Raw genomic sequence first — 24,572 nt, 5'->3', positions numbered from 1 at the left:
CAGAACAGTCAGCTCACAGCACAGCGGACAGCAGGTCTGAAATGGAAGCATGAAGAGACAGAGGTGAGCGCACATGTGCCCAGGTAGCGCACACCTGCCCAGGTAGCGATCAGCCCCGGAGAACACCTCCTGCCTCTCTCACTCCAAGCCCACCCCATTCCAGACAACCACTGCCGTGCGTTCTGCCCTGAGACTTGGCGCGCATTTGCTGGAGTCTCTCTAAATTGACTCGCGAAGGGTGTGCTGTGCTCTCTGTTTGGCCTCTTTTATCTCATGATTGTTTTGAAAGTCATCCCAGTGTGACACATACCTCCAGACCATCCTGCCTTCACGACGAGTAGTTTCCGCTGTGTGGACATGCCCTATTGTTTATATGTTCTTCTGCTGATGGGCATTTGGCTTGTTTCCAGTTCGGGGCATTTCCGCATCCGCATTTCTCTAATGAACTAATGATGTCGGGCATCTTTTCATGTGCTGTTTGCTGTTTATCTTTGGTGAAGTGTCTCTTCAGGTCTTTGTCCCCTTTTTTTGGTTGGGTTTTTGTCTTCTGATTGAGTTGTGAAAGTTCTCTCTGTATTCTAGGTAGAAGTGCTCTGTCAGATACACACTTTGCAAATATTGTCTCCCAGACTCATTGGCCTTTCATTTTTGTCACAGTAGTTTTAGAACAGAAATGTTTAGTTTTAATGAAGTCCAGTTGAGTGATATTTTTTTTTTCCCTGAACTGTGGTCCATAGGTTTTCATTACTATTTTGACAGCTTTGTTTTTCCTAGAGGTAATAATTGCCTGCCTTGATTTGCATAGTTGTCAGTTTGCTATCATGAACTCAGTCCCAAACCCGAGACTGCACTCTGGGGTTCCTCCCAGCTGGCGGTGGTCCCGTTAACCTGGCTGCTTCTCCCTATCTTAGAACCTGCCTCCTGGAGCCCCGCACCCCCCCGGGCCAGTGGCTGGGCTGTGCATGCATGGGACACCCTTCTCCCACCTGGGACTGTATTTTCTGCATCCTGGGTCCTGTCTTACTCCCTCAATTAGGGCGACCATCCTTCTTTTTAGTGGTTCCTCAGCAGGAAAAGGGGAAACATATTTCTGAACGCATGTCTGTCTATAGATGTTTCTGTCTCACGCTGATGGCTTAGAATTCCAGGTGGAAGTTCACACCCCTCAGAGTTGGAAGGCATCGCTTCCTTTCTTCTGACTCCCGGTGTTGCTGTCCTCAGTGCCTTGGTGGCTTTTTTTTTTTTTTAACGTGAGTTTTCTGTTTTTCCTCTCCTGGAAGCTTTTGAGGTCCTTATCCTTGGGTAGGTGCTGTGAAATTTCCAGACATCGGCTCCAGTGTGTATGTTGAGGGAGGGCCCCAGGGGGCCTGGAGAACGAAGCATCCCAAGGGTGGAGGAGGCATGCGGCCTCCTGGGGCCACGGGAGGGATAACGGGCCGGAGTTAAGCTGCAGCCCCGACCTGAGGACAGCGAGGGCACCGGGAGGGGTGGAGGCAGGAGCAAGGGTACGTCCACCAGTGCAGGGTGGACGAGCAGGAGGCATCCTGGGAGAAGCGGGAAAGCCTGGAGCCAAGGAGGGGAGCAAGGCTGAGGGTGGCGTGGGGCTTCGCCCTTGGGACTCCGGGTTTGTGCAGCCTGCTTGTCTCTGCGCTGGGATCCACCTGTTGGCAGCAGCAGGCGCTGCACTTTCACGGCTGAGGAATATTCCATGAACGTGTGACGAACACCGTGTGTTTCTTGGTCCTTTCGTTCAGCGCCCAGCTTATTCCCTGGAATGGCGGGTGGAGGGGTTGCCGCTCTGAACGAGCCAGTCCTTGGGAGCGTGATGCCAACCAAGCCCACCACAGGTGACCTCCACACGGTTCCACAACAGCCACGTCCTGGGTCTCTCCTTCCTGGCCTTGCCGTCCTCCCACATGACCCATGTGATGATGCACAGTGCTCCCATCTGAGTGAGGCTGGGCACCGCTGCCTTCTCCTCCTGTGCCCCTGTGCCCTCCTCTGGGTGGGCGAGTCCTGCCCTGCAGGCCACCCCACTCCCAGGTGCCAAGGCAGCAGCTCTGGTCCACCTGGCTCCTGAATGGGAGAGGAAGACCAACCCAGGGCCAGCCTCTTGGACACAGCAGAAGGACAGTTCGCACCCGGTTACAGCTCGGGGTGTGCTGGGCACCATGTACCAGGGGTGGGCGATCTAGCCCAGGGGGTGCCTACACTGGGGCTGCCCTGCAGTGACCTACTGAGAAAGCCAAGGACTCCAGGTCCTTCTGCGCTGCTTGCTTCTGCTCCCTGCTTGAAGACTCTGGTAGAAATGGTAGAGATTTTCAAATTTGGGACCTTTGCTCGTGGCTGTAATGTGGCAGGGATGGGGTACGCTAGTGCATTTTGGCCACTGTCCGACAGTGAAACTGTCGCTTAGGAAACATTCTCTTGGCAGCTCCTTGGTCCCATTGGCTCTGCCTATGGCCCTGGGCATCTGCATGAGCTCCCCCTCCCCCAGTGCTGATCAGGACCCCAGGGAGGGGGGCCTGTGCTGATGGCCGAATGATCCTGAATCTTGGACGTTCATCGACAGGCTGTTTGGTCTGGCACGTGGCCCATGTTTATAGATGTCTGTAACATTTAAAGAGAACTTATATTCCCTGACTACTCTCTGATTCTGGGTGCAAGGTTCCTAACTGTTCAGATCTTCAGTAATTCCACTTCCTAATTAGTAAGTAAAAGAGGTGTCCCTCTTACTCCCTGGGATGGTGGGCTCCTTGGTTTCTCTGTGTGGTTTTTGTGTTACTCAGCGCGTAAATTGCGAGTTGCACGCAGTCGCGTTTTCCTGATGAGCTGAACTTTGTGAGGGGACCCCTGTCCCCACCAGTCCTGTTTTCAGTCTGTTTTGTTTCATGCCGAGTTCGTTTTCCTCCGCCCTTCCTGTCTGCAACCCTGGGGAAAAGCTCAGTTTCTGACCACTTTCTTCTCAACAGACCTTCCTCCCCTGGGTGGGAGGGAAGAGGTGTGGAACCTCTGCTTTCCCAGGGACGAACCAGAGCCCTCAAGGGGCGAGTGCCTCCGGGGAAGCGGCGCTCCAGCCGAGCTGTGGTGGCGGCCTGGAGGGAGCTCTGTTCACACTGGCGGCATCCCGGGCTGGGCGCTGGGTTCCTGACCAGAAACATCATCTTGACGGGGCTTTGTCTGCCTTCTCGTGGCCCGCTTCCCGCCGGGGTTCCTCTGGGTGTGGCCCCTGGCGGCTGTGGGGTCAGGGATTGCCAACCAAGCAGTGGCAGACACCCTGGCCACTCCCCGGTCACCCTCCTTCTCTGTCAATCCCTGCCCCGTTCTTCCGGTTCTTCCTGCCTTTTCTTTCCCACGAAGGGCAGGAGCCCTTTTCTTTCCCACGTAGGGCTCAGGCTCTGCTCCTGGGGCTGGCAGCCTGCTAAGATGGTGTGGGATTCAGCCATGCCGACCCTGAGTGGACCGAACCCCCTCATCTTCCTGCAAGCCCTGTGCCCTGTCCTTCCTGCGTAGAGTAAGGATCTTGAGCAGCCCAGTGCCCCCAACACTTCCATCGCAGTGTACTCCCTGGAGCTGGACCTCTCATTGCCGGGGCAGAGGCTTCCGCTGTGCAATCTCCTGCTGTGAGCAAGGCTGAGGCCCGTGGAGGTCAGAGGTCAGAGCCCAGTCCCTGTGCTGCAGCCGAGCAGCGGGCAGCTGTCCCTTTGTTCCCCTTCCCTGTGGAGAGCGAGTGGCTGCTCCACCTTTGGTCCAACGGCCGGGGAGGTGGTCTGAGGCTGCAACCGCAGACCTCACAACGGAGACGGCCTCTCATCCTCGCTCCGCTCGGCTCTGGATCGGCTTTGATAGGCAGGCGGCTTAGCCAGGGTGCCAGGACAGCCGCCTTTCCCATCGCCTCACCTCCCTCTTGTCCCCGGCTGGCAGCCACCCACACTTTCAGTCGGCATGTCCCTGGACTGCCACCCTCCCTGCTCTGTCCGGGCATGCCCAGGACCTCCTGCGGCGGGGGATGACGTCTTTGATCTGTGTACTTGGGTCCAAGACCCCATCTGCTCCCTCTTCTCATGGCTTTCGGCAGCTCAGGGCGGAAGGCGTATGCTGTCTGGGTTCAAGGCTCTAAACCAGTCCCCGGTGTGTGCAAACCTGTGCCTTCCCCAGGCCAGGGAGCCAAGAGGGTGACCCCAATCACGGCACTCCGTGGAGGCTCACGCTCCAAGTTCATAGACCACGAATTTGCGGCGTTGCTGAGATCTAAGAGTAAAAACATTCATTTCTCCTGCTTCTCCATCTGCCTGGAGGCTGCAGGGTAGAGGGGGCAGGCATCCCCTTGCTGGTCCCACCCCTCCAACACGGGTGGCCTGAGATGCCAGCGTGGTGGGGAGACTGAGGCAGAGCGCGGGTCTGTGCTCCGGTGTGGGCTCGGGGAGGTCAGGTCTCCGGGTCAACTCCTTTAGCCCTGGAGGTGGCCAGTGCAGGAGCCATCCCACCCTAGGTACTGTCGGCAGTGCCGTTTCCCCTCCAGGCTCTCCCACTGCCTTAACTTTAAGTAACAGGGCGCCTCAATCATGTCAAAGCAGAGAGAGCAGGTGGGGACCCCCCAGTGCCTGTCCCCTGCTGGCAGAGACCAGGTATGGCGTCTCACCCGTGCCCTGTGACTACTGCCCTGGGGTGAGCACAGTGGCCCCTCCTCACTTCTCCACCCAGCCTCCGTGCGAGCTGTCCCTAAGCCCTGCTGCAAGCGCAGGTCCCCCAGTCCAGGCAGTGGGCAAGCTGGCCTCCGGGCCCTCTGTTCCACCCTCACGTCCACTTGTGCAGAATCAGCGTCTGTCCTGCTTGCTGGTTTCTTCCCCAGTGTTGGCTCCTGGGGGTGCCACTGCGGATCGTGATCTGGTTCTTTGTGCAGGCGAGGCCGCCGTCCCATCCCCCTGACAGCCATGCCACCATGTACAGTAGCCCCCAGGGAGCTGGCACACCTGAGCACGTCCTGCCCACTGGGCAGCCGTCTGCAGCCAGGCCCCTGGCTCTGCTCCCCAAAGCAACTGTGCAGAGTGGGGCCGAGCCCAGCATGGGCGGGAGTGGGACGTGGAGGCCAGGGTCCCCGTGCGCCCGGGCTCTGGGCACAGGGTGCACACGTGGGCAGGTGGCTCAGCTGCTCTGTGCTGGAATCGTTCATGTGAGACGGGCTCAGCTAGCTCCTCTGGCTGTGCAGGAGGCTAAAGTGATACCCCCCACAAGCACTCTAGGCTTTCCTGGCCGTCAGTGCTGACATGAGGCCGTCATTTGCAGCAAAGGGCCCAGCCTGCCCGGAGCCCTGTTTCCTCAGCGTGTGGCTGAGTTTCACAGCGGACCCATCTGTCCAGAGCCACTGTCTGGGCCTGTGCTCAGAGCCTCAGCCTGGCCATCTTGTCCGTCTGTGCAGCTGAAGGCCAGCGACTGAGCAGCTGTTTTGTTTGGCCCTCACCATCTCCTGAGGCCTCTGTTGTGTTCTCTGCCTTTGAAGAGCCCGCTTGTTTGTGAACCCAGGCATGTTCATGCTTGCAGGCGCCCTGAGTACCCAGATCTGTCCTGATGCCCAGGAGAGGGCAGGAGCTCCCTGCTGGGCGGGGCCTCAGGGCGGGAGGCGGCTCCCCTGCCCCTGAAACTGGGCCAGGTTTGGCAGTGAGTCACTGGATTAAGGTGTGGCCTGAGCACTCCTCTGAGTGTTTGGCTGCTGTCCATGCCTGGCTGCCCAAGTGAAGAACAGAGGGAGGCCATCCCATGCCACCTTTGGAGACTTGCCCGGTGGGACCCAGCTACCTCTTCTGGTTCCTGCCGATGCCGCCGACTTGCCCACAACTGCCTCATGCTTAGCAGCGTGAGGTGGCCAGTCCCTGCGCGTGGGTCATTGCAGTGCAGGGGCCACATGGCCCCAAGGACCTTCTCGACTGTTGCCGGGTGATTCCGTTCACAGAGATGGTTCTCAGATGGCACCACAGGCCATCCACAGGCTGGGAGCTGCCCGCCAGGTTGGCTCCTGTGCCCTCCGGGAGGCTGTCAGGCTACGTCATGGTCCCTTCCACGTCAGGCAGAGCTGGCCACACCTGGCCGGGGAGCCCGAATGTGTCCCAGCCTCCCCTGCAGATGGCTGACAGTCTGTCACGTCCACCTGCTGTCAGACCCTAACAGCAGGACCTGACTGTGCCTGCTGGACCCTCCTGACAAGACGCCGCTCGGAGGACTTATTAGACCCCGCAGTGGGAGCTGTGTTCATTTCACATCCCTGAGGGTCCCCACTCGGGACCGTGTCACCCCACACTGTGGTCCCATGCTGGCCACAGGCCTCTGTGCAGGACGGTGTCCCCAGGCCATCCTGGAGTGGACTTCTCACCTGCATCCTGCCTTCACCTCCCCTTCACAGCTGAAACGCCACAGCACATGGAGGAGCTGTCCCTTAGCTCCCAGGAGGAGTAGCTGGCACACAGACAATCACTGGAGCCCCAGGACCAGGGTCTCTGCTCTCTTAGCCTCCTTCAGGCCTCTTGACACCAGGCAGGACTTTGGCGGCCTCTCTGTCTCCGAGTTTGGCTTTGTGTGGATGCTAGACAGATCAGAGGGGCTGAGCAGGGATGGGGAGCTGCAGTCTGAGGGGTCCCCCTCAGGGCCCCCTGGACTCGCATACCTGGTGTCAAGGGCTGGGGGCTCCAGTGTATCCACTTTGCCCGCCTTGGTGAGAGCCTTATGGGGCTGGCTCAAGCCTGTGTCGGGAGGGATTAACAACATCTTAATTGGATCTGCCTGTTCTCGGTGGCTTTGGCTGCAGCAGGAGAGATGGCTCAGCATGTTTTCAAGCTTCCTTGGTGTCCGAGGGCCCCCTCTGGGGTGGGGACATCCACAGGGAACAGCAGTGCGTGGCTGGGTCTTCTCCTGAGGGCGGGCAGGGGACCCCAGGCCCTCTGACCTGGTTCCTGGGGGTCCTGCTGGGGAGGAGGGGAAGGGGACCCTCAGCCGTGTTCATGCTGGTGGCGATGAGGGAGGGGCTGATGGGGTCTGTGAAGACCGGGCCTGAGCCTAGTTCCTGCCGAGGGGGGACATGTGGCCTCTCGGGTCCGCAGCCGAAGGCTCACTGAGGTGCGGCAGCATGCCCACGAAGGCTCTCCCAGCCTGGCCAGTCTGACTCGAGGACCAGCGTGTCTGGAGGGTGCTGGGGGCCCCCAGTCCTGCGACCCCACCATGTCTCCTGCTGAATTGAGGTACCTCCCACAGTGTGCACTCAGTGTCTGCAGTGCCCCACCCCCACCCCTGCAGGTGAGTGTGAGGAGGAAGTGGCCCTTTGTTGATCCTTTGTTGACCTGGTACAAGCGGGGTCTGCCTGGACCGAGGGGAGAGGACACCAGGTTCACCTGAAGTCCCTGCCTCCCTGTCGCCCAGGCTCAACCCATGTGCTCCACAGCCCCCTATCATCCAGTTCCTTGAAGCAATACCCCCAGCTGGCCTGAGTGGCCACCCTGAGAACCCCCAGTGTGACCGTGGATGCCTGAGAGCATGTGAATCGGCCAGGGATGCATCCAAATGTATATCTGGTTCCGGGAGGAGTTGGGTGGGGCCTGAGCTTCTGAGATCCAAGCCGACTACCAGAGTGGCCAATGCCAGTCCAGGACCTGACCCAGTGCAGGTAGGGTGGAGGCCAGCCCGGACAGTTGGGCCATGTGTGGTTGGCACCTCGTTCCACAACACCCAGGTGCCAGGGTGTCCAGCTGTGAACACAGCACTGACCTCAAGGAGCCATCTGGTCTTGCTCCGCTTCAGAGCGGCAGTCAGGGAGGGTCACTGTCCGCTATCATCACCATGGTAACAGCCATCGATTTTTGTCCTGGTTACCCCTCTGGCCACCTGCCATTTTTTGCCATTTTGTAGGCAGGAGAAGAACACTGCTTCTCCCAGGGAGGAGCTGGAGGCTTTAAGGCCAGCAGGGAGGATGGGAGGTTGGTGGCTGATACCAGAGGGGTACCCCAGTGCTGTCTAAGCTCCGCGTCCCATCCTGGTGGCTCCCACAGTTGCGCGACATCCCCGCAGCCCCTTGGCTGTCTGTCTTCCTGGAACGAGAGCTCTATATTCGTGCCTTGTTCAGGCGTATGCTAATTAGCTCTCAGAGGCGCCTTTCCGCTCTGGAAGCCACCAGAATAATTGAGCATTATGGAAATTTGCTTTAGAAAGCTTCAGGAGGCGGTGGGTGCTCCCAGCCAAGTTTGAGCAGCTGACCCCTTGGCTCAGAGCCCCTTGGCCACCAGCAGGGGCCTCGAGCTCCAGCTCCTCCTGGAATGACAGATCTTCAAGAAACAGAGTGTTTTGGCCCCTCAGTGGCTGCCAGTGGCCCGAAGGAACACCGTGATCACTCGGCAGTGATGGTGCATCCTGCTCGCCGGGTTGAAGTCCGGCTTTGGGAGGACAGGGCTGGAGGTCTGGTCCCCAAGGAGGGTTGGAGGCCTTCTCTGAGCCTCGAGCACCATCTGGGGCTGCTGAGGACAACTCCGGCATGGGGCTCTGCCTGGGAAGAGGTAGGGAACACAACAACCCTGCCCGTCCCACCGGAGCGCACACACAAGTTAGGTTCGTGGTTGCAGTCACGGCCGTGCAGTCTCGGTCTCGCCTCTGGCTGGGGTGCTCGTGTCCTGGGGTGGCACAGCTTGACGTCTACTGGGGCAGAGAGCAGGTTACAGGACTGGCCTTCTGGGCTCCGGTGGCTCAGGGAGCCCTTAGGGACCCACGCGGGCAGGGACTCTGCGCTGGACATTCCCGTCTTTCCCACGTGTTCAGATCCGTCCTAGAAGCCTCATGTGCTGGGAGTGCCCGGTCTGGTCTGGGGTCACTGGACATTGCCCAGGTCCAGGCAGCTGGGGATCCGGGTTCTCATCAGCGTCTGTCATGTTTGTAACGCTACTGAAGATACCCACTTTCTTGTCACATCAGCTCCCCTGAACTCCAACACTGTGCCTTCCCAGGAGCCCCCCACCCTGTGCTCTTGTCCACAGGGCTTTATGCAAGGCTTGTCTCATGACCAGGTCAGAGATGGGCACAGCCCTCTTTCAGTGAGAAGGACACGGGTATGGGGTAGGGTGGTGAGGAAGAGAGAATACAGTTGGGACCCCTGCCCCAGCCAGACATGGTCACCAGGGAAGAAGGGCATAGGCTGGAGAGAAAAGGGCACCACAGGTGGGTGGTTCCCTCCTGCCTGCTGGGGCTGGGCTCCACAGAAGGACGTCCTGTCTTGGTGCCCAGTTCCTGAAGCCCTGCACCTGCCATCCTCCCGCTTAAAGAAGGAGGGTGTGGTGGGACCTCTCACGTCTAGATGGATGGCACCCAGATGCTTGGCTGTCGAGGTCACTATTGCTGATGGGGGCAGGTACTTGCCCGGCCCCTTCTCTGGGGCAGGGACTGCTGTGAGCTTTGCCAGTCCAGTCCCCCAATCAAGAGACCTGTGGTCTCACTGATTCAATCCTGGGATGGGGTACAAACGTGTACACATAACTGATGAGACAGGTCAGCCCGGGCCTGGAGCCCTTTTCCTGGGATGCCCGGACTGTTGGAACCTGTCGCCCCCGTGATGGACATCTCCCAGCTGGTGGACACACACCAGGGTGGAGTCTGGTCTGTGCTCTGGGGGGTGGTCCCGCTGTGTGGCAGTGGGTCCTTGGGGAGGCCCCTCCATAGGTGGTTATTGGACTCCCGCCCCACCCCCCAGCCAGGGCTCAGCCCACCTGTGTCTTCCAGAGATGGGAACTGCCCTCTGTGGCCTCCCCACCCCGGGGCCCAGCCTTCTCCTCCTCCTCACGTAAATCAGGTTTTAGAAGTTCACTGGGTTGCCCCCTGGACACTGACATTGGAGGCGTTGCTCTCCTGTGACGGTCACAGTGTTATGGAGAGGGGACTGGCCCTCCATGCATTGTGCCCAGCCTTGGGGTCTGGCATCCAGGTCTTTACCTTCTTCATCCCATGCTGTCGCTAACCTTTGCTGGGGGTCAGCTCAGGCCACTGGCCGTCTCCATGGGAGCCAGCGCGAAGCTGGTTTCCTCAGGCCTGTGTTGCTTTGGCAAAAAAAAGTGTTCTTTTTTAAGCCTAAGTGGGTGAGAACTCAAATCCTTCCTGAAATCCTGTCTTCACTCCTTTGGGATAAGGAGCCTAGTGTTGTGGCCTGGGAGGGGCCCTCAAGTGGAGTCTGCCCCCTCGGCACACAGAGCGGGAGTGGAGCTGCCAAGGTCTGCTAGATGCCGGCCTGTGAACTGCCAGACCCTGGGGACAGGGCCACCCTCCCACCATCCTGGCTTGTTCCCAGTCTTCCAGATCCACACTCCCCCTCAGCTTCTTGTCGTTTGCAGATTATAAGAACATGTATTTTTTTTTTTTGGAAAAAAGAAAAGCAGCTTGAGTCTTTAAAAATGTCAGCGTTGTCAGAGATGCAAGTGGAGAGGACTCTTCTGGATTTAAGAGGCTGAAGACTCTGACTCCCGGAGGAGAGATAAGAATTCTGGTGCCGCTGGAGGTTAATTCCTCGTAACCCCTGATTTAGCCTGTTTATGACTGACTTGTTCCAGATGCTCACAGAGCAGCATTAGATAAACAGAACGCTGATTTATTGAGAGAAAGACCTGAGGAGCTGGGTGTGTGGTCCCGGGTTGGGGAGTAGCTCTCAGGCGGGGCGCCATCAGGGCCCCTGCACATCGGGGCTCCAGGCCCCGCGATGCAGGCGCTGACGGAAGAGGGTCTGTGTCAGTGGCCGCCCTCCCTGGGTCAGGATGGCCGCGGGCCAGTGCACACGAGTCATGATCTCCAGCTGTAGAAGCTGATGTGCTGGCCACACCATGATGCTCCCTACTGTCTTGGATGGTTCAGCCAAAAAACGTGTGCGCGGTACATAACATGCGTGTGTTGGGAAGAGAGCTGGGGAGCCTGGTGGAGGGTGAGTGGGTACCTGCTTCACTATTTTTGCGGCTTTGGGGAGGTTTGGAGGGTGGGGCTGGGAGAAGTGTGTTCTGTCTTCTCAGCGCTGATGAGGACAGATTGACGGTCACACTGATCACAGGGCTGTGGGTGGAACCTGTGGGTGTGGCTACAGAACTGGCCTCCGTTCAAGTCCCCAAAGGGTCAGCATTCAGTGCCCTGAGGGACTGCCTGATGTCTCGTGGAGATCGGGTGGGAGGCAGGGCTGCACCCGGGCTGACCTCAGGCTTAAGAATCAGTGAGATGAGCCTCCCTGCCAAGCTCCACCCCGCCATCTCTGGGTCGTCCAGGGCCACAGGCCTCCTTTGTTCTCCTGGCCCGCAGGCGGCTCTCCTTCCTGACCTGCCTGGCCCACTCGCCCTTAACTCCACCCTATTCCTCACCGGCCCACGGTTTGTTCTCCTCTCCTGAGAAGGAGCATGGCCACCACGGAGGCAGGGCCTCTGGTTAACTCTCTCACCTGCAGCGGCACCTGCACGGAGCATGTGCTCACAAAACAACTGTCAGAGGGGTAAGTAAGATGAAGGTGAGCAAGTGCCCCAGGCTGCGAGCAGGTCACCTTCGTCACAGTAGCAACTCCCACATCAAGACACCAGCCTGCAGTTTCTAGAGTCTGTGCCTTTTAAAACTCTGGTACATGTAACTTTCTCTAGTCTCCTGGACTCTTTTATCTTTTCCCAAAGATCCCAATTTGGGGAAACACTTGAATGTTTCTGAGATCTGAGATATCAGTGGTGGGTCGTACATCCCCGAACACATGTAAAGTGAGTGAAGACATCTCACTCCTGACTCTCGCCGCTCCTCCTGTATCACAGCGGGACCCTGCCCTTTGGGCGGCTAGACCTGGCCTGGAGCTCCAAGCGAGCGGCTCCAGCCCCTGGCCTCCTGTGGGCCTTGGTCCTGCTCACGCCACTCTGCTCAGGGTCTGCCCCGCTGCCGTCCTCCCGGGTGTGGGGCCTTCCCACACCAGGGCCCCCTTTTCCTCAGCCGTGCCCTCACCTTCCGGCACATCCCACACTGCCTCTGTGCTGGCGGGGTCTCTAGGTTCTGCCTTCTCCTCCCCTTGGTGGGTGCCTTTGGGCCCCAGGCACTGGCCAACACTCACCCTGGCCGATGCCGGGCCCTTCCACCTTGTCCTTATCCTGAGGTTCTTGCCAGGGGCTGTGCACCATTCTTAAGAATCTGTTGGGAATTTTTTTGTATCAGTGGTAAAGTAGAAGCAGAGCGACAGCCCTGGTGCTTTCCCTGGCTCACGATCCCTGGGTTTGGTAGAAGCCAGCTCCTACTAGGGGGCCAGTGGGGGCAAAGTCTCCCCTGGGGCAGCCCCCCACCCTCCTGGCTGAGCTCTGAAGCAACAGGGATGCTGAGTCACCCCGACTTGCTGGAGAGGCAAGCTCCTCGTTGTGGAATCAATTCCTATTAGTATCTGCAGCCTCGTCTTCCCAGGAGATTTGGACGAGCCTGGAGCAGGGAGCAGGCCCTGCAGAGGTGGCAGTGGGTGCCTGGGAGGGGCGCTGGCTGTGGAGGAACCTCGGAGGGCCTGGCAGCGCTGAGGCTCCAGCCCCTGACGTGGTCACGGTGCTGGCCAGAGGCCCCCTGTTTACTCAGCTCCCCAGCATCCCCCCAGGATCTGCTGGCTGGTGGACTTTCTTTCTCTAAGAAGATGGGAAAAACCTCAAAAATCGTGTTGTGAAGATTGTTTACAAACAGAATTTAGAGTTGTTATAAAACTGCTTCCTAAGGAGAGAGCTGATTGTCACAGCAGCAGTGTTTGTAACAGCCTGAAAGTGGAAACACCCAAATGTCCACCGGCGGACATCAGTGGATGACTAGGTAAAGTGTGACCCCTTCCCTGGAATGTCATCCGACTAGGGAGGGAATGAAGCCCTGACACACTGCCGCCGGTGAGCCTCAAAAACCAAAAACACGCTCGGCGAGGGAGCTAGACACAAAGGTCTGCATCATGGGATCCCGTGGATAGGAGACACCCTGAGCAGGGAGATCCGTATAGGCACTAGATGAGTGGTTGCCCAAGCCTGGAGGGAAAGGGGAGTGACCTCTGATGGGGACAGGTTTCTGGAGTGACGAGAACCTTCTGGAATTAGGAGCGGCGGTTGCTCAACCTTGTGACTGCCCTTGAGGACAGAGTGGCCTGTTGGGGGCCCCAGAGGCCGGGCTCTCCAGCCCTCCCTGTCCAGCCACCCTGGCTCCAGGGTTGTGTCCCTGTTGGGGGCCATGTCCCTACTAAGAGGCTAGACCAGTTCTTTGTGCGTCTGTCACCCAGGACAAGGCCACCACCCTGGGGGACAAGGGCCCTGCCTGGCTCCCAAGGCCACCGCCCTGCCTCTTTTCAGGGGCCCACACACCATCTGCAGGATGCTTGGGCTCCCCAGCCCCAGGTGTCCAGAGCAAAGTGGGTGGCGACTGTCCTGACGTTGTCCTGGCCTAGTTGCACCACCAGCCAGACTGTGATGGAGGGAAAGGTGGTGACCGGCACATCGCCTGTGTCTGTGCGGAAGCACTGCCCCAGCCCCCGCCTTCCCCTGGGGGCAGGGAGCTGCCGTGTGTACCGGATTCCGCCTCCCGGCTTAACCAAAGCCGGGAGGCGGGTGTTTGATGAGGTTACCGGGAGTACCAGGAATTTTTAAACTGAGAGCTGAAGGGCGTGCAGCCGGAGGTGACTCACCGCTGACCTGGTGGCCTCCTCGCAGGGTAAACACGGTGGCAGGGCCGAGGAGGGCGTCGCCCAATTCTCAGGTGCCTGTGTGTGTTTCTCATGTGGTTCTGTCCCGGGTGAAGCCCCGTGGCACCTGTGTGTGCCCTTCTCCTGTCTCTGCTCCCAAAGGGCCACTCTCGAACCCTCCTCAGTGCCAGGGTGGTCTGCCCACCACCCCCTCTGCAGCACCCGGGGGCCTGGCCACCTGCCCACTGCCCCCTGTGTTCACACGTCTTGGGACCCTGGCAGGCCCACCAGCTGGTGGCACTTGAGCTGGTTACCCTGCTCGCCCACTGTTTGCTCTGGTGAGGCCAGGTCTGAGCTGCTACCTTAAACCTGGTTTTTTGAGTTTAGGACCCACCTGCACTGTAGACCCGGACCTGGATTCCCAAACAGGCCTTGTTCAAAGCCCACGGCCCCCTCCTCCCTGGGCGGGGTGGGCCTGTGAAGGTGTGCCCCCTCGTGCTGTCCTTTGAGCTCGGAGAAGCGGGGAGGCACACGGAACCCAGGGACGGGATGAGGCTCTGGCTGGCCCCCTGGCACCAAGGACCTTCACTAGCCCACCTCCCAGGACCCGGAAGGACCTTGGGTTAAAAAGGACCAGTGAGTGTTCACGCCGACGCCTGAGGCTCCCAGCTTTCCTGGGGAGCTGAGTTCGGGGCACAGGCTCATCTCGGGGCGGGGTGACCATCTCCTTCCTGCAGCTGGCCCAGTGCCCCATGGTGCTTCGAGTCCACCGCCCAGTGGCTCGCACATGCTCACACCACCACCTTGCAGACGTGTCACGGGACTTACTGCAGTGGCTTGTAAAACACACTGTGTAAGTTCCCCGTGTGGACCGGCTTGTGTAACCACTGGCTTTTAGCTCAGAGCCATGTGCCTGTTCCCTGCATGCACCCCCGGGGACTGGTGGGGTCTCTGGCCAGCAGAGGCGATGGGGTGCGTCCCAGTACATTGATGGAGCCTGGGGTGCAGGGGCCAGAATCCTCGAGAATCTACGCATACTCTTCTAGGCAACAAAAATTCCTTTTTTAAAGGATTTGCTGTTTGTTGTTGTTTTTGCCATTTTTCAAATGATCTTGAATTAGTTGTGTACGGCCTTTTAAGGAAATAACGTGTTTTCAGTTTGACCTGGATGTTAACTTAGGATTCTGGGGCCACGAGTACGGCCCACAACGCCACTTACTGTGTTATTCATGCACTTCGTGGTGCTTGAGAGAGCCCTTGGGGCCCGAGGGTGACCTGTGGGTCCAGACTTAGGTGCGCACCATTCTTGACACAGGACAGTGTCCCCACAGATCTGGGGGATCGTCACCCCGCTCGGGAGCTGCAGGTCTGTGCCAGGCGGGTCAGGGTGGCGGCAGCCTGGCATTGTCCCCTGGGCTGCCTGCTTCTGTTTGTCTCAGTGGTTCCTTTTCAGCCAAGGACAGGGACCAGGAACCTTCTGTCCCCTGTTGTCCTTGGCCAGGCCCCTGGGATCGGGGTGGAGAAGTGGATCAGGGCTAGGAGAGGGTGAGTAAGACTTGAACAGTATCCTGCTGGGGCAGGTCGACCTCAGCTCAGCCCTGGGCGCGTGGTTGACCATCAACCATGCTGACCACGAGCGGCCACGGTGGAGGTGGGGCCTCCTCGTCCCCAGGCGCCGCCCCTCCCTGTTTCCCTGCGCCAGACAGCACCGTCAGGCACAAGGTCAGGCTGCTCTTTGGACCCTGAGGGAAGTGACTTCCAGGGACTCTTGGTCCCAAATGGGTGTCCCCCGTACCCTGGTCCCAGAGCTGGCATCCTGGTGGCTCAGTAACGTTTATCATCTTGGGTTGGGGGTCATGTCCCGGGAGCTCCGGAGTCTGCCCCTGTTGTGGCGTCTCCCCGCCCCGTCCTCTCATCGCCCGCTCGTGGGTGAGCGTGGTCCTGGAGGCAGACCCTGTGTGGCCAAGCCCTGGTCCCTCTGGTCACTTAGCTTCCTGGAGCCGCGTGTCTACGGGAACATAGCCCTGGGGTGCTGCTGGGAGAGAGAAGGGAGCCGGAGGCTCACGCACACAGCCACAAGTGTGCCCATTCCACACCCACGTGCAACATGGCCACACACGCTCACACCCACTCTCTCTGCATTCATGCAGGCACTCACTCCCACACACACCCTGTGTACCCACATGCACACGCCTTTCCCCACTCACACCCACACAGACACTGCGTTCACACCCACGTGCTCACTCACGCTCACATGCTGTGGTACGGGCCCTGCCCGCGAGCACCCTTCACGGCCTCAGGCTGGGTCTGGGCGTCTTCCTCTCTCCACAGCAGCCGTGCACGGCCTGCTGCCTTTGGTGCCAGCCTGGGGTCTGTTTCCTCACGTATCGCCTGGGAGGGGGTCTCCTCTCCACTGGCACAGGCGGCAGGCTGGATGTTCAGCCCAGGGCCTGGTGAACCCCAGCCACGTGTGATCCGAACCCATGACCGAGGGGACCTGCCAACATGCTTGTATCTCCTCTTTTGGCTGCACCTCACGGCTTGCAGGATCTTAGTTCCCAGACCCGGGATTGAACCTGTGCCCTCAACAGTAAAATCGCCATGTCCTAACCACTAGACCACCAGGAAAATCACCCCCCACCCATGTCGCCTGATGGGGACGTGCGGTTGGCTTTGCGGGGCCTGTTCCCTAGTACAGGACAGCTCCTCCCAGCCGCCAGATGACCTTCAGAGGAGCTCTCGTCTTTTCCTCCTCCCTCAATAGACATCCATATGTCCAAGGCGAAGCCAGTCTTTTGGGAACTCAGTCCAGCAGCACACTGAGAGTGAGAACTCAGAATTCAGACAGGAGGCAGGGCTCCAGAGCCTGCAGGGTGGAAGTGGGCACCACAGCCATCTAACAGCCCACTGACCTTGGGCAGCCTGCCCCAAGGATTGGTGGAGTCTGACCACATGTGGTCAGTGGTCACCATGCCCTGTGGTCATCAGGGCTGAGAGCAGCTGGTGGAATGGCCTGATGACCAGGAGGAGCTGGCCTCCCCCAAACCCCACTTTGTTTCTGGGAGGGATCACCTGCATGCCATCCATGTGACCTTGGAGGGCAGACAGCGTTGTCCCTTTAGGGCAGGAGGCACAGGAACTGTTCTGCTTTCTAGCAAGCCTCTTGGAGACCAGGGGTGCTCCTCATGGCTGCCCCCCACCAAAGAATTCTCTGGATCATGTGAGCCCTGAGTGGCCTGGCCACGAGGGGAGGGACATCCTGGTGTAGGCAGCACCTCCGGGACGGTTAGTCAGCAGATCCCGAGGGCAGGGACAGGCCTTCCTCCATATGGCCACAGTGCGTGGTCAGCGCCTGTTTAGCAAATACTTGCCAGTGGCATGGATGCAGCCCACACTGCCCGTTCCAGACCCACTCTCTGCAGGGGAGGAAGTGAGCCATTTGTCCACGGAGGTCCTTTGTGCTGACTTGGGGGGTGTGGGCGGTGGCCCTGAGGGTCACTGGAGGCAGTTGTTGTGTGTGCCCCAGCTCGGAGCTTCTATACCACGGCGTTGATTTGGGGTGCTGGATGTTGGAGCTCTGCTGACCATAGCATGTCTTGGGCCATGGGGTCCTTCCCTCCACAGTCGCCCCACCTTCCACACTATGTCCCAGGACACACGGGCTGCTCGTCAAGGCTGCCGCCTCTGCCTGGGCCTGAGGTGGTTGGGGCAGTGGTAGTTGGCGCCTACGAGTGAGAGTAGATGCCGGTGCTCGTGGGATAGCAGGCAGGGTTGAAACCTGCAAAAGTAGGGCCTCTCATCTGACCTCTACCGTGAACCTCGGCTCCGATGCAGACACCCGCAAGCCCCCAGAGACACCAAGCAACTGTGCGTCCTTGTTCTAGAATTTCCCATCTCTCTGGGTGGCATCACCTGGAGAGGCACCCCTCCGCCTGCCCCCAGCGCACCCCTGCCCGCCTTCCGGTCCCTAGACCACAGCAACCCCAGTGCCCAGCCCACCGGTGCGTGCTCCCCGACTGTGGAGGGGTAATGGGGCAGTGATCCTGAGACTCTCGCTTCCCTTCTGCTTTTCTCTCCTGCCATCTGCCTTCCAGGGGACGTTCTCTTCCAGATGGCCGAAGTCCACAGGCAGATTCAGAATCAGCTGGAAGAAATGGTGAGTCGTAGCCTCCCAGGGAGGCCCGGGGAGGGAGGGGCAGCTGCAGGTGGGCTGGCGCTGTCGGAGGAAAGTGGAGGAGGTGAGCATGTGCCTCGCCGTGCGTCCCCTAGGGAGGCGTGTGCTGCTCTGGGTCACACTCGGGTCTGGGGCATACCCAGGGCCCAAGACAGAAGTCACATATGAAGGAGGTGACCATCGTGGGGCCTAGGGGTATACAGAAGGACCTGGGAGAGCAGGGCACAGGCCAGATGGGGTCTTACACTCAGCTGGCCACGAAGGCCAGGCTCCAGTTCAGCAGTCTCTCCCGGGGCCGCCTGTTTCCATGGGGCCACCAGGGTCATTGGCTCACAGGTCAGACAGGCTCCTCTCTCCCATGGGGGTACCCAGCGTCCTGGGCACCCTTGTCGTGGTGACCGGCCCCCTCTCCTAGGTGGCTCCCTCCCTCGGGGCGTACATCAGAGCTGACCTCTGTTTTCTCTCGGTACCAGCTGAAGTCTTTTCACAACGAGCTGCTCACACAGCTGGAGCAGAAGGTGGAGCTGGACTCCAGGTACCTGAGTGTAAGTAGCCCACCCGTTCCTGCTGGTCCACCTGCCCTGCTTGGGCTTTGTGTGAACACTTCTTCAGTCCAAGGGGTTTCCAGCTTCCTGTGAGCTCTGCGTCCTGTAGTTTTCCGCAGCTCCTCTGACATTTTGTGCCCCTTTGAGACCAAACGTGACCCCTTGGTGGACTCCTGCATCAGATGCCCCACACGCCCTGGTCCTCTGCCCCTGCCTCTCAGCTGCTTTAGTAAAAACGATGATGTGCAGTGGCCATCGTGTGGAACCTGCACGAGCTCCTCTGACCTGCTGTCACGAGTTTCCTTGTCCCGTCCCCTCCCCCAGGTTGACCAGAAGGGCGAGGGGCCTGGACTCCCGGTGCTCATTACACGAATTCACACCCTTCCCGCCCCGGGGTGGAAGAGGGAGGCCCAGCTGGCGGTCCCAGCCCTGATCTTTATCTCCAGGGTGCGCAGAGCTGAGGCCTCAGGTTTGCAGCCGCGCAAGTCCTGCCATCCACGAGCTTGGGCCTCCGTGGCCCTGTGGAGAGCGGGAGGGGCACGCTGGCTCACTGCCCACATTGTCTTGGCACTCGTTTCTCAGGCTGCCCTGAAGAAATACCAGACGGAGCAGAGGAGCAAAGGTGACGCGCTGGACAAGTGCCAAGCTGAGCTGAAGAAACTCCGCAAAAAGAGCCAAGGGAGCAAAAACCCCCAGAAGTACTCGGACAAGGAGCTGCAGGTAGGACCCGGCTGCACGTGCCGGGCGCCCTGCCTGCAGGGACACGCCGGAGGGCTCGGGCCCCTGTTATGGTGTCAGGACTCTCGGTCCTTTCAGAGAGCAGTGAAGGACAGGCCCTCCTGATGGATCAGACCCAGGCTCCACTCTCCTAGGGGATTTCCGGTGGGGGTGCCCCACGTCCCAGAGCTGGCAGCCCTGTCCTGCAGCCTCGGTGGGTGCCATGGCTCTCTGCCAAAGGAGCAGAACCCACAGGGAACCTTCCTGCCTCAGAGAGAGACCTCAGACCGCTACTCCGATTGACTCACAAATGCCCACGCCCAGCGTGGGCTCAGAGCCTCCATCAGGCAGACACTGGCCCGTTCAGCATCTCAGGGGCCCTGCGGTGTGAGGCAGATGGCGCTACAGGACACAGGAGGGGCAGCCCTGGTTGCAGACATTGTGTGCTGGGGTGGGGGCAAGGAATTAGGACAGTGTGGCCTGTGACAGGCATGGCCCCGATACACCTGACTCACCAGAACCCCGCCGCCAGTTGACATAGATCGGGCCCAGACGCTGTTCTCCAAGGTCGTGCGTCCGAGGAGGAGAAACAGGACAGCCACCCCCCCCAACCCGGTCAGCAGTGGACGCGCTTCCTGGGCACAAGCATGGGGTGACCCCTGGGGTGGACCCCTCCGCTCCTAAAGCCCTGCTCTTCCTGCCGGCCATCAGGGCAGCAAGTCTGGTGGCACCACATACACCATCGGGGCCTCCCTGCATGGCATGCCCCCTGGTGCCGACACCACTGCCCTCAAGCACCTCTGGAGCCCTCCGGGGCCACAAGGCTGCTCCTGGCCACTTGAGTAAGGCGTGGACAAGCAGGCCCCCTGCTCCCCCGGAGCAGCCCGGCCTCTGTGCCTTCTGCGCCTGGGGCTCCTGGTGGAGAGGATGGGCAGGGGACGACAGCTAAGTACCGCAACCCACCATGTGGGAAGCAGCCACGCCTGCAGGGGAGTGGGCTTCTGCAGCCCCTTCCTCACGAGTTTCTCATGGAGTTGCAGTAATAACCCAGCTCCAGCCTTTCTGTAGCATCTTTCACTTTCCCAAACCCATCCCCACCCCTCTTCTCCACCTGCCCCTTAGTCTCCTGAGGGTGCTATTGCAGTGTTAATAGCCTGGGTTATTCCACTCAGGGGCGGGGTAGGGCTGTGTTCCACCCTGTCCCTCCCAGCGTCCAGCACAGGCTGCTCACGTGGTGACAGGCAGTACGTGACCTTGTTCCAGTTATCTTCTAAGGGCGGGAAGCAGAGCGGCAGTCCGAGGAGTGTTTCTTGTTCCCTGGTGACACTGAACCTGAGAGGCCAGGCTGGGGGTCGTCAGAGTCCCTCACCCCATGTCTGTGCGGCAGGGGGCAGGCGCTTGGTGTGCTCTGAGCCGGTGGAAGGTACACCAGCTGCCCGTCTTGTGGACAGTTCTGGTCTACCTGGTGGCCTGTGGGGATGCCCAACCCACTCGGGCATCTGAGGGCCCCTCAGCACCTGGGGCTGTTCTTTCTGATCCTTGGAACCCTTGCGGACCTGGCCCAGGAGCCAGGCTCTGATGTCTGCTTTGAGGGGCTGGGAGGGCCCTGGGACCTTCTGGTGTGACAGCCCTTCCCTCCCCACCGTTTCCCCGGGAGGAGTGCCCGGCTGGCAGGGCAGGCGTGCTGAGTTGGCCCAGCCCTTCGCCTTGGCCAAGGTCCTGCGAGTCACAGAAAGCGGCTCATTAAAGACTCTTACTGAGGGAGGGCAGGACTCTGCTCTCCCCGTCTCTGTTTTTTAGAACGCCCCTCCACCTGCAGTGCTCCCACACAGGCCACCCAGTAGCAGATCAGCCGTGGGGGCAGCTCCATCCATCCAGACTGTAGTTCACGGCCCGGCCCTGGAGAGCCCGGCCTCGCCTGGACCGCAGTGACCCGGCCACTAGACGTGCCTGCTGCAAGTGGGTGTACTTGTGCACTGTCACCGAGTGGGGGTGGATTCCGGACTGTGGACCCCTGGAGATGGGGAAGGACCCCAGGCACTGGCGACCCCCTGCTCCCTCGGAGCCTCTGTGAGTCCCAGAGTCTCTGGCACCCTGGGGACCTTCACCAGGGTCTGGGCCATGTGTGGCCCAGTGGGCAGTATGTGCAGGTAGGGGTGATCCCGAGCCCCATGGCTGGCACAGGGCCCCCACCTGGGCATCTCCGAGCCACAGCCTGGGCTGACCTGAGCTGTGACACCCCTTGGCAGAGGAGATGGGACACCCAGACTGATGGAGCCTTGTGGCTCTGGTGTCCATCTGTGGGTGTGCACCCAGTGCTCCCACAGGCAGGTGGCTCAGTGCTCCTGAGACAGGTGGGCTTGCCCGGGGCAATCCCTGGGGTCACCTGTGAGCCTTCTGGAGCCCCTGGCCCACTTGTTCCGCTTCTGACTAGAGCTCAGTGTGGACAGGACACTCACCAGGGAGGGTAGAGAGGCTTCTGGGCACCTGCCAGGCACAGGTCAGCCCTTGGAGCAGCCATATGCCTCCCCAAGGCGCCTCTGCTGCCGAGCGGCCCGTCTGCACTGAGCACTGAGGTGGGGCTGTACCCGCGGGTCACGCTCCACGGGTGGTGCCAGGGGAGACTGACCGCCAGTCAGCCTGTGACGGGTTCCCCGTGACGGGGACTGGGTCAGAGCCGGCCATCTTCAGGAACTGCTGGTAATTGAGACTGTGTTTTGGGATTTCCATGAAGAGAACTGATTTTAGGTCAGGAATTAGGCACTTAGAGGCATTTGGGGCGCAAATTAGGACGCGGGCTTCTTTCTAGAAGTAGGGAGCGCCCCAAGCGCTGACCACATGGCGAGGTCACGCTCCACACCTCTGTCACCGCCGGCTCACAGGCGCTGAAGTGCCACGGGGTGGTCGTGGAGGACGCACCGCGTGTCTGACAGTGTGTGGCCACAGGCCTCGTCTGGCGCCGTCTCTGGCCTGGGGTCCTCCTCCCCAGGCGTGGGTGCATAGCTGTATTGTAGCCTGAGTGTCAGGTTCTCCAAGCTTCAAGGTGATTCTGATGGACAGCTGGCCCCCGGCTGGTCGGCGGTCTCCGGGGCTTCTGACAGAAGGGTCTGGGCTGGGGGGTGGCTGTGCCATGAGCCGTCCCCGGTGAAGCCCTTTGGGAAGGTGGAGCTGGCCAGGCTCTGGGTGCACGTCCCCCTCACAGATCCTGCAGGACCTGGCCAAGGATTTCTTCCGTTTCTGTTTCCCTCGGCCCCACCCCCAGCCCAGCTCTGATTAGGTAGGAGTCCTCGGTCTCTGAGGGGCACTGTGACTGTTAGAAAACCGAGCAGTCAACGTGCCTTTGGGATTCACATTGGTGTGTGACGTGTGACCAGCAGGGGTCATGGGGACAGAGCGCGTCCTTCCCGCCCTTGTGCAGGCTCTGAGGGAGGGGCCACTGAGACCGCAGTGGAAAGGTGAGAGCCCAGGAAGAGAAGGCTGGAGGCAGATGGGTGGGCATAGATGTGGGGCAGGGTCACCCCCAGTGTGGGCCAAACCGGCTTCCTGAGTGCAGCGGGCCAGGGCCCTTGACCATCCCTGCCAGCCCAGCACCAGGTCCTTAGCAGCCTGGTCCTTGGAGCTGCTGACCCTGGCAGGCTCCTGCTGTCAGGAGGGCAGATGGCCCAGCCACCCCAGCCCACCCACCCAGTGGGGTGGGGGTTGCCGGGGGACCCAGAACTGCTGAGAGCCCCCCTTGCGTCCTGAGCCATCCTCCGCTCTCCCTCTCTGAGATGCTGAGAGCAGGGCCTCGGGTGTTCTGGTTTGTGGGGTGTGGGCTGTTGCCAGGGCCTGTGTTGACTGCAGCGGGCAGTTCCGGCAGTCGGCTCCCCCTCCCTGGGCTCAGACTGCGGTCTGAGAAAGGGGAGAGATTCGTTCTATTTAAAGGGATGTGTAATTAACAAAGCAAAAACAAAATAACCATAATTTAGATCTTCAAAAAAGATAATGGCAGAGGCTGGTCCCGATAACACATGATGTTTGACGGCAGTGGTTTAAGCCCCTTATGTGTCTGCTGTTCTTGTTATAAAGAGCTCTTCAGTGCGAAAGACATCTATGGACAAGACATCCCAGCAGTGGGATGTCTTCTTTACTTGGAGATAAGCAGAGGTCCTCTGGGTAAAGCAACTGAAAAGCCAGAGTATCCTCTTAGGGCTTCTGTGTCCCGAGATGGCATCATCTGCTCAGTCCTCCGGGGAACTCTGCCCCCCCGCCCCGTACCTACTCCCAGTTCCCCAGATTAAGCCCCCCCAGTGGGCTGCCTAGCTAGATAACACTGTGAGAAATCTGGAGCGACTTCTGCTTTCAGAGCTGGGAGGACTTTTGGGGGCAGCGCCAGGCACATGGCCCCTGTCTTTTTGCACTGAGAGGTGGGCACATAATAAGTGTGATACAGGAAAAGCGTTTTACTGGGCAGAACACATCTAGAGTGTTATTTAGACACGTAATCATTGCGCCAGATACTAGTGAGGTGTGTTGTGTTTGTCTCTTTCCTGCTGAGTCTTTGAAATTGGGTGTGAGTTCCGTACCTGCGAAACCTCTGGGGTCACGTGAGGAGGGGCTGCCTAGTTGGGTGGTGACGTTGTGTCTCAGCCCCTGAGGAACCTGAGACCCAAAGGGTCCAGAGACTTGGCCACCCAGCAGGTGGGCACGGGAGCCCAGGTTCTGCCCTCCTCCAGGTCCCAGGGCGGCAAAGCAGACCCAGGTGGCATGGATCCCAGAAGCCACCGGGCTCCCCAGCAGCCACCGAAGCCCTGGGCTCAGGGTGCTCGCAGATTACTAAGACCCATCCCCTTGGGCCTCAAGGCCTTTGTCAGCGTGTCCAACCCACTGGTGTGGACCAAAGTGGCCTCACATTCTCTCTTTGGTCACGGAACCCTTGGCCCATCTAGTGGTGGTTGTGGGCCCCTTCTCAGGAAAATGGGCAGCCTGGGCCCCTGGATCTGTGTCACCCGCGAGGGGCACTGCGCTCTCTGCCTGAGAATGTGCCCACAGCACGTGCCCCATACTGCTGACTGCTGGCTTTTCCGCCTGCTGGCCTCTGGGAAGGAGGGCGCACTTGCCCTCTGCTCAGCCCTGGTCCCCAGCCCTGCTTGGAGCTCTTGTGCTTCAGAGAGATTCTTAACAGTCTGCTGAACCGAAGGCTGGCCATCCTGTTCTTGGCCTGGGCACAGGGTCCAAGGGTCCAGGAAAGCCACCGGCTGCCCCCAGAACGTACCCAGTGACCGGATGCAGCTGGGGGCATCCCATTCCGGCTGTTCCTTTCTGTCCATCACAGCTGCCGGGGTTCCCTCCTTGTCTCCTTGGAGTGATGGTCATGGGCAGTGACAGCTGAGGGCCAAGGGTCCCCCTGTCATTCCCCAGCTGCAGCGGTTAGGGACCGCATGGGAGAAATTTGGAGAAATGTGGGAAAGCTGGGTGGCCTATTGGGTGAGGGAGACCA

At 59.8% G+C, this 24,572-nt stretch overlaps 1 protein-coding gene across 6 annotated transcripts in view; it reads left to right on the top strand.

The window, feature by feature from the left end:
* Positions 1-24,572, top strand: part of BAIAP2 (BAR/IMD domain containing adaptor protein 2) — a 63,622-nt gene that overhangs the window by 20,005 nt on the left and 19,045 nt on the right. For all 6 annotated transcript variants that reach the window (XR_011562131.1, XM_019981298.2, XM_019981300.2 and 3 more), the window contains 3 exons: positions 17,752-17,813; positions 18,305-18,376; positions 18,959-19,096. Coding sequence is in view for 5 of the 6 variants with exons in the window: in XM_019981298.2 (XP_019836857.1) it covers positions 17,752-17,813; positions 18,305-18,376; positions 18,959-19,096 (272 nt within the window). In the remaining variant the exon portion in view is untranslated. The remainder of the gene's footprint in view (positions 1-17,751; positions 17,814-18,304; positions 18,377-18,958; positions 19,097-24,572) is intronic.

The sequence above is a fragment of the Bos indicus genome, chromosome 19, assembly GCF_029378745.1.
Source record: "Bos indicus isolate NIAB-ARS_2022 breed Sahiwal x Tharparkar chromosome 19, NIAB-ARS_B.indTharparkar_mat_pri_1.0, whole genome shotgun sequence".
Classification (NCBI taxonomy): domain Eukaryota; kingdom Metazoa; phylum Chordata; class Mammalia; order Artiodactyla; family Bovidae; genus Bos; species Bos indicus.
Note: the sequence above shows the minus strand (reverse complement) of the source record. Positions and strands in the feature narration are given on the sequence as shown.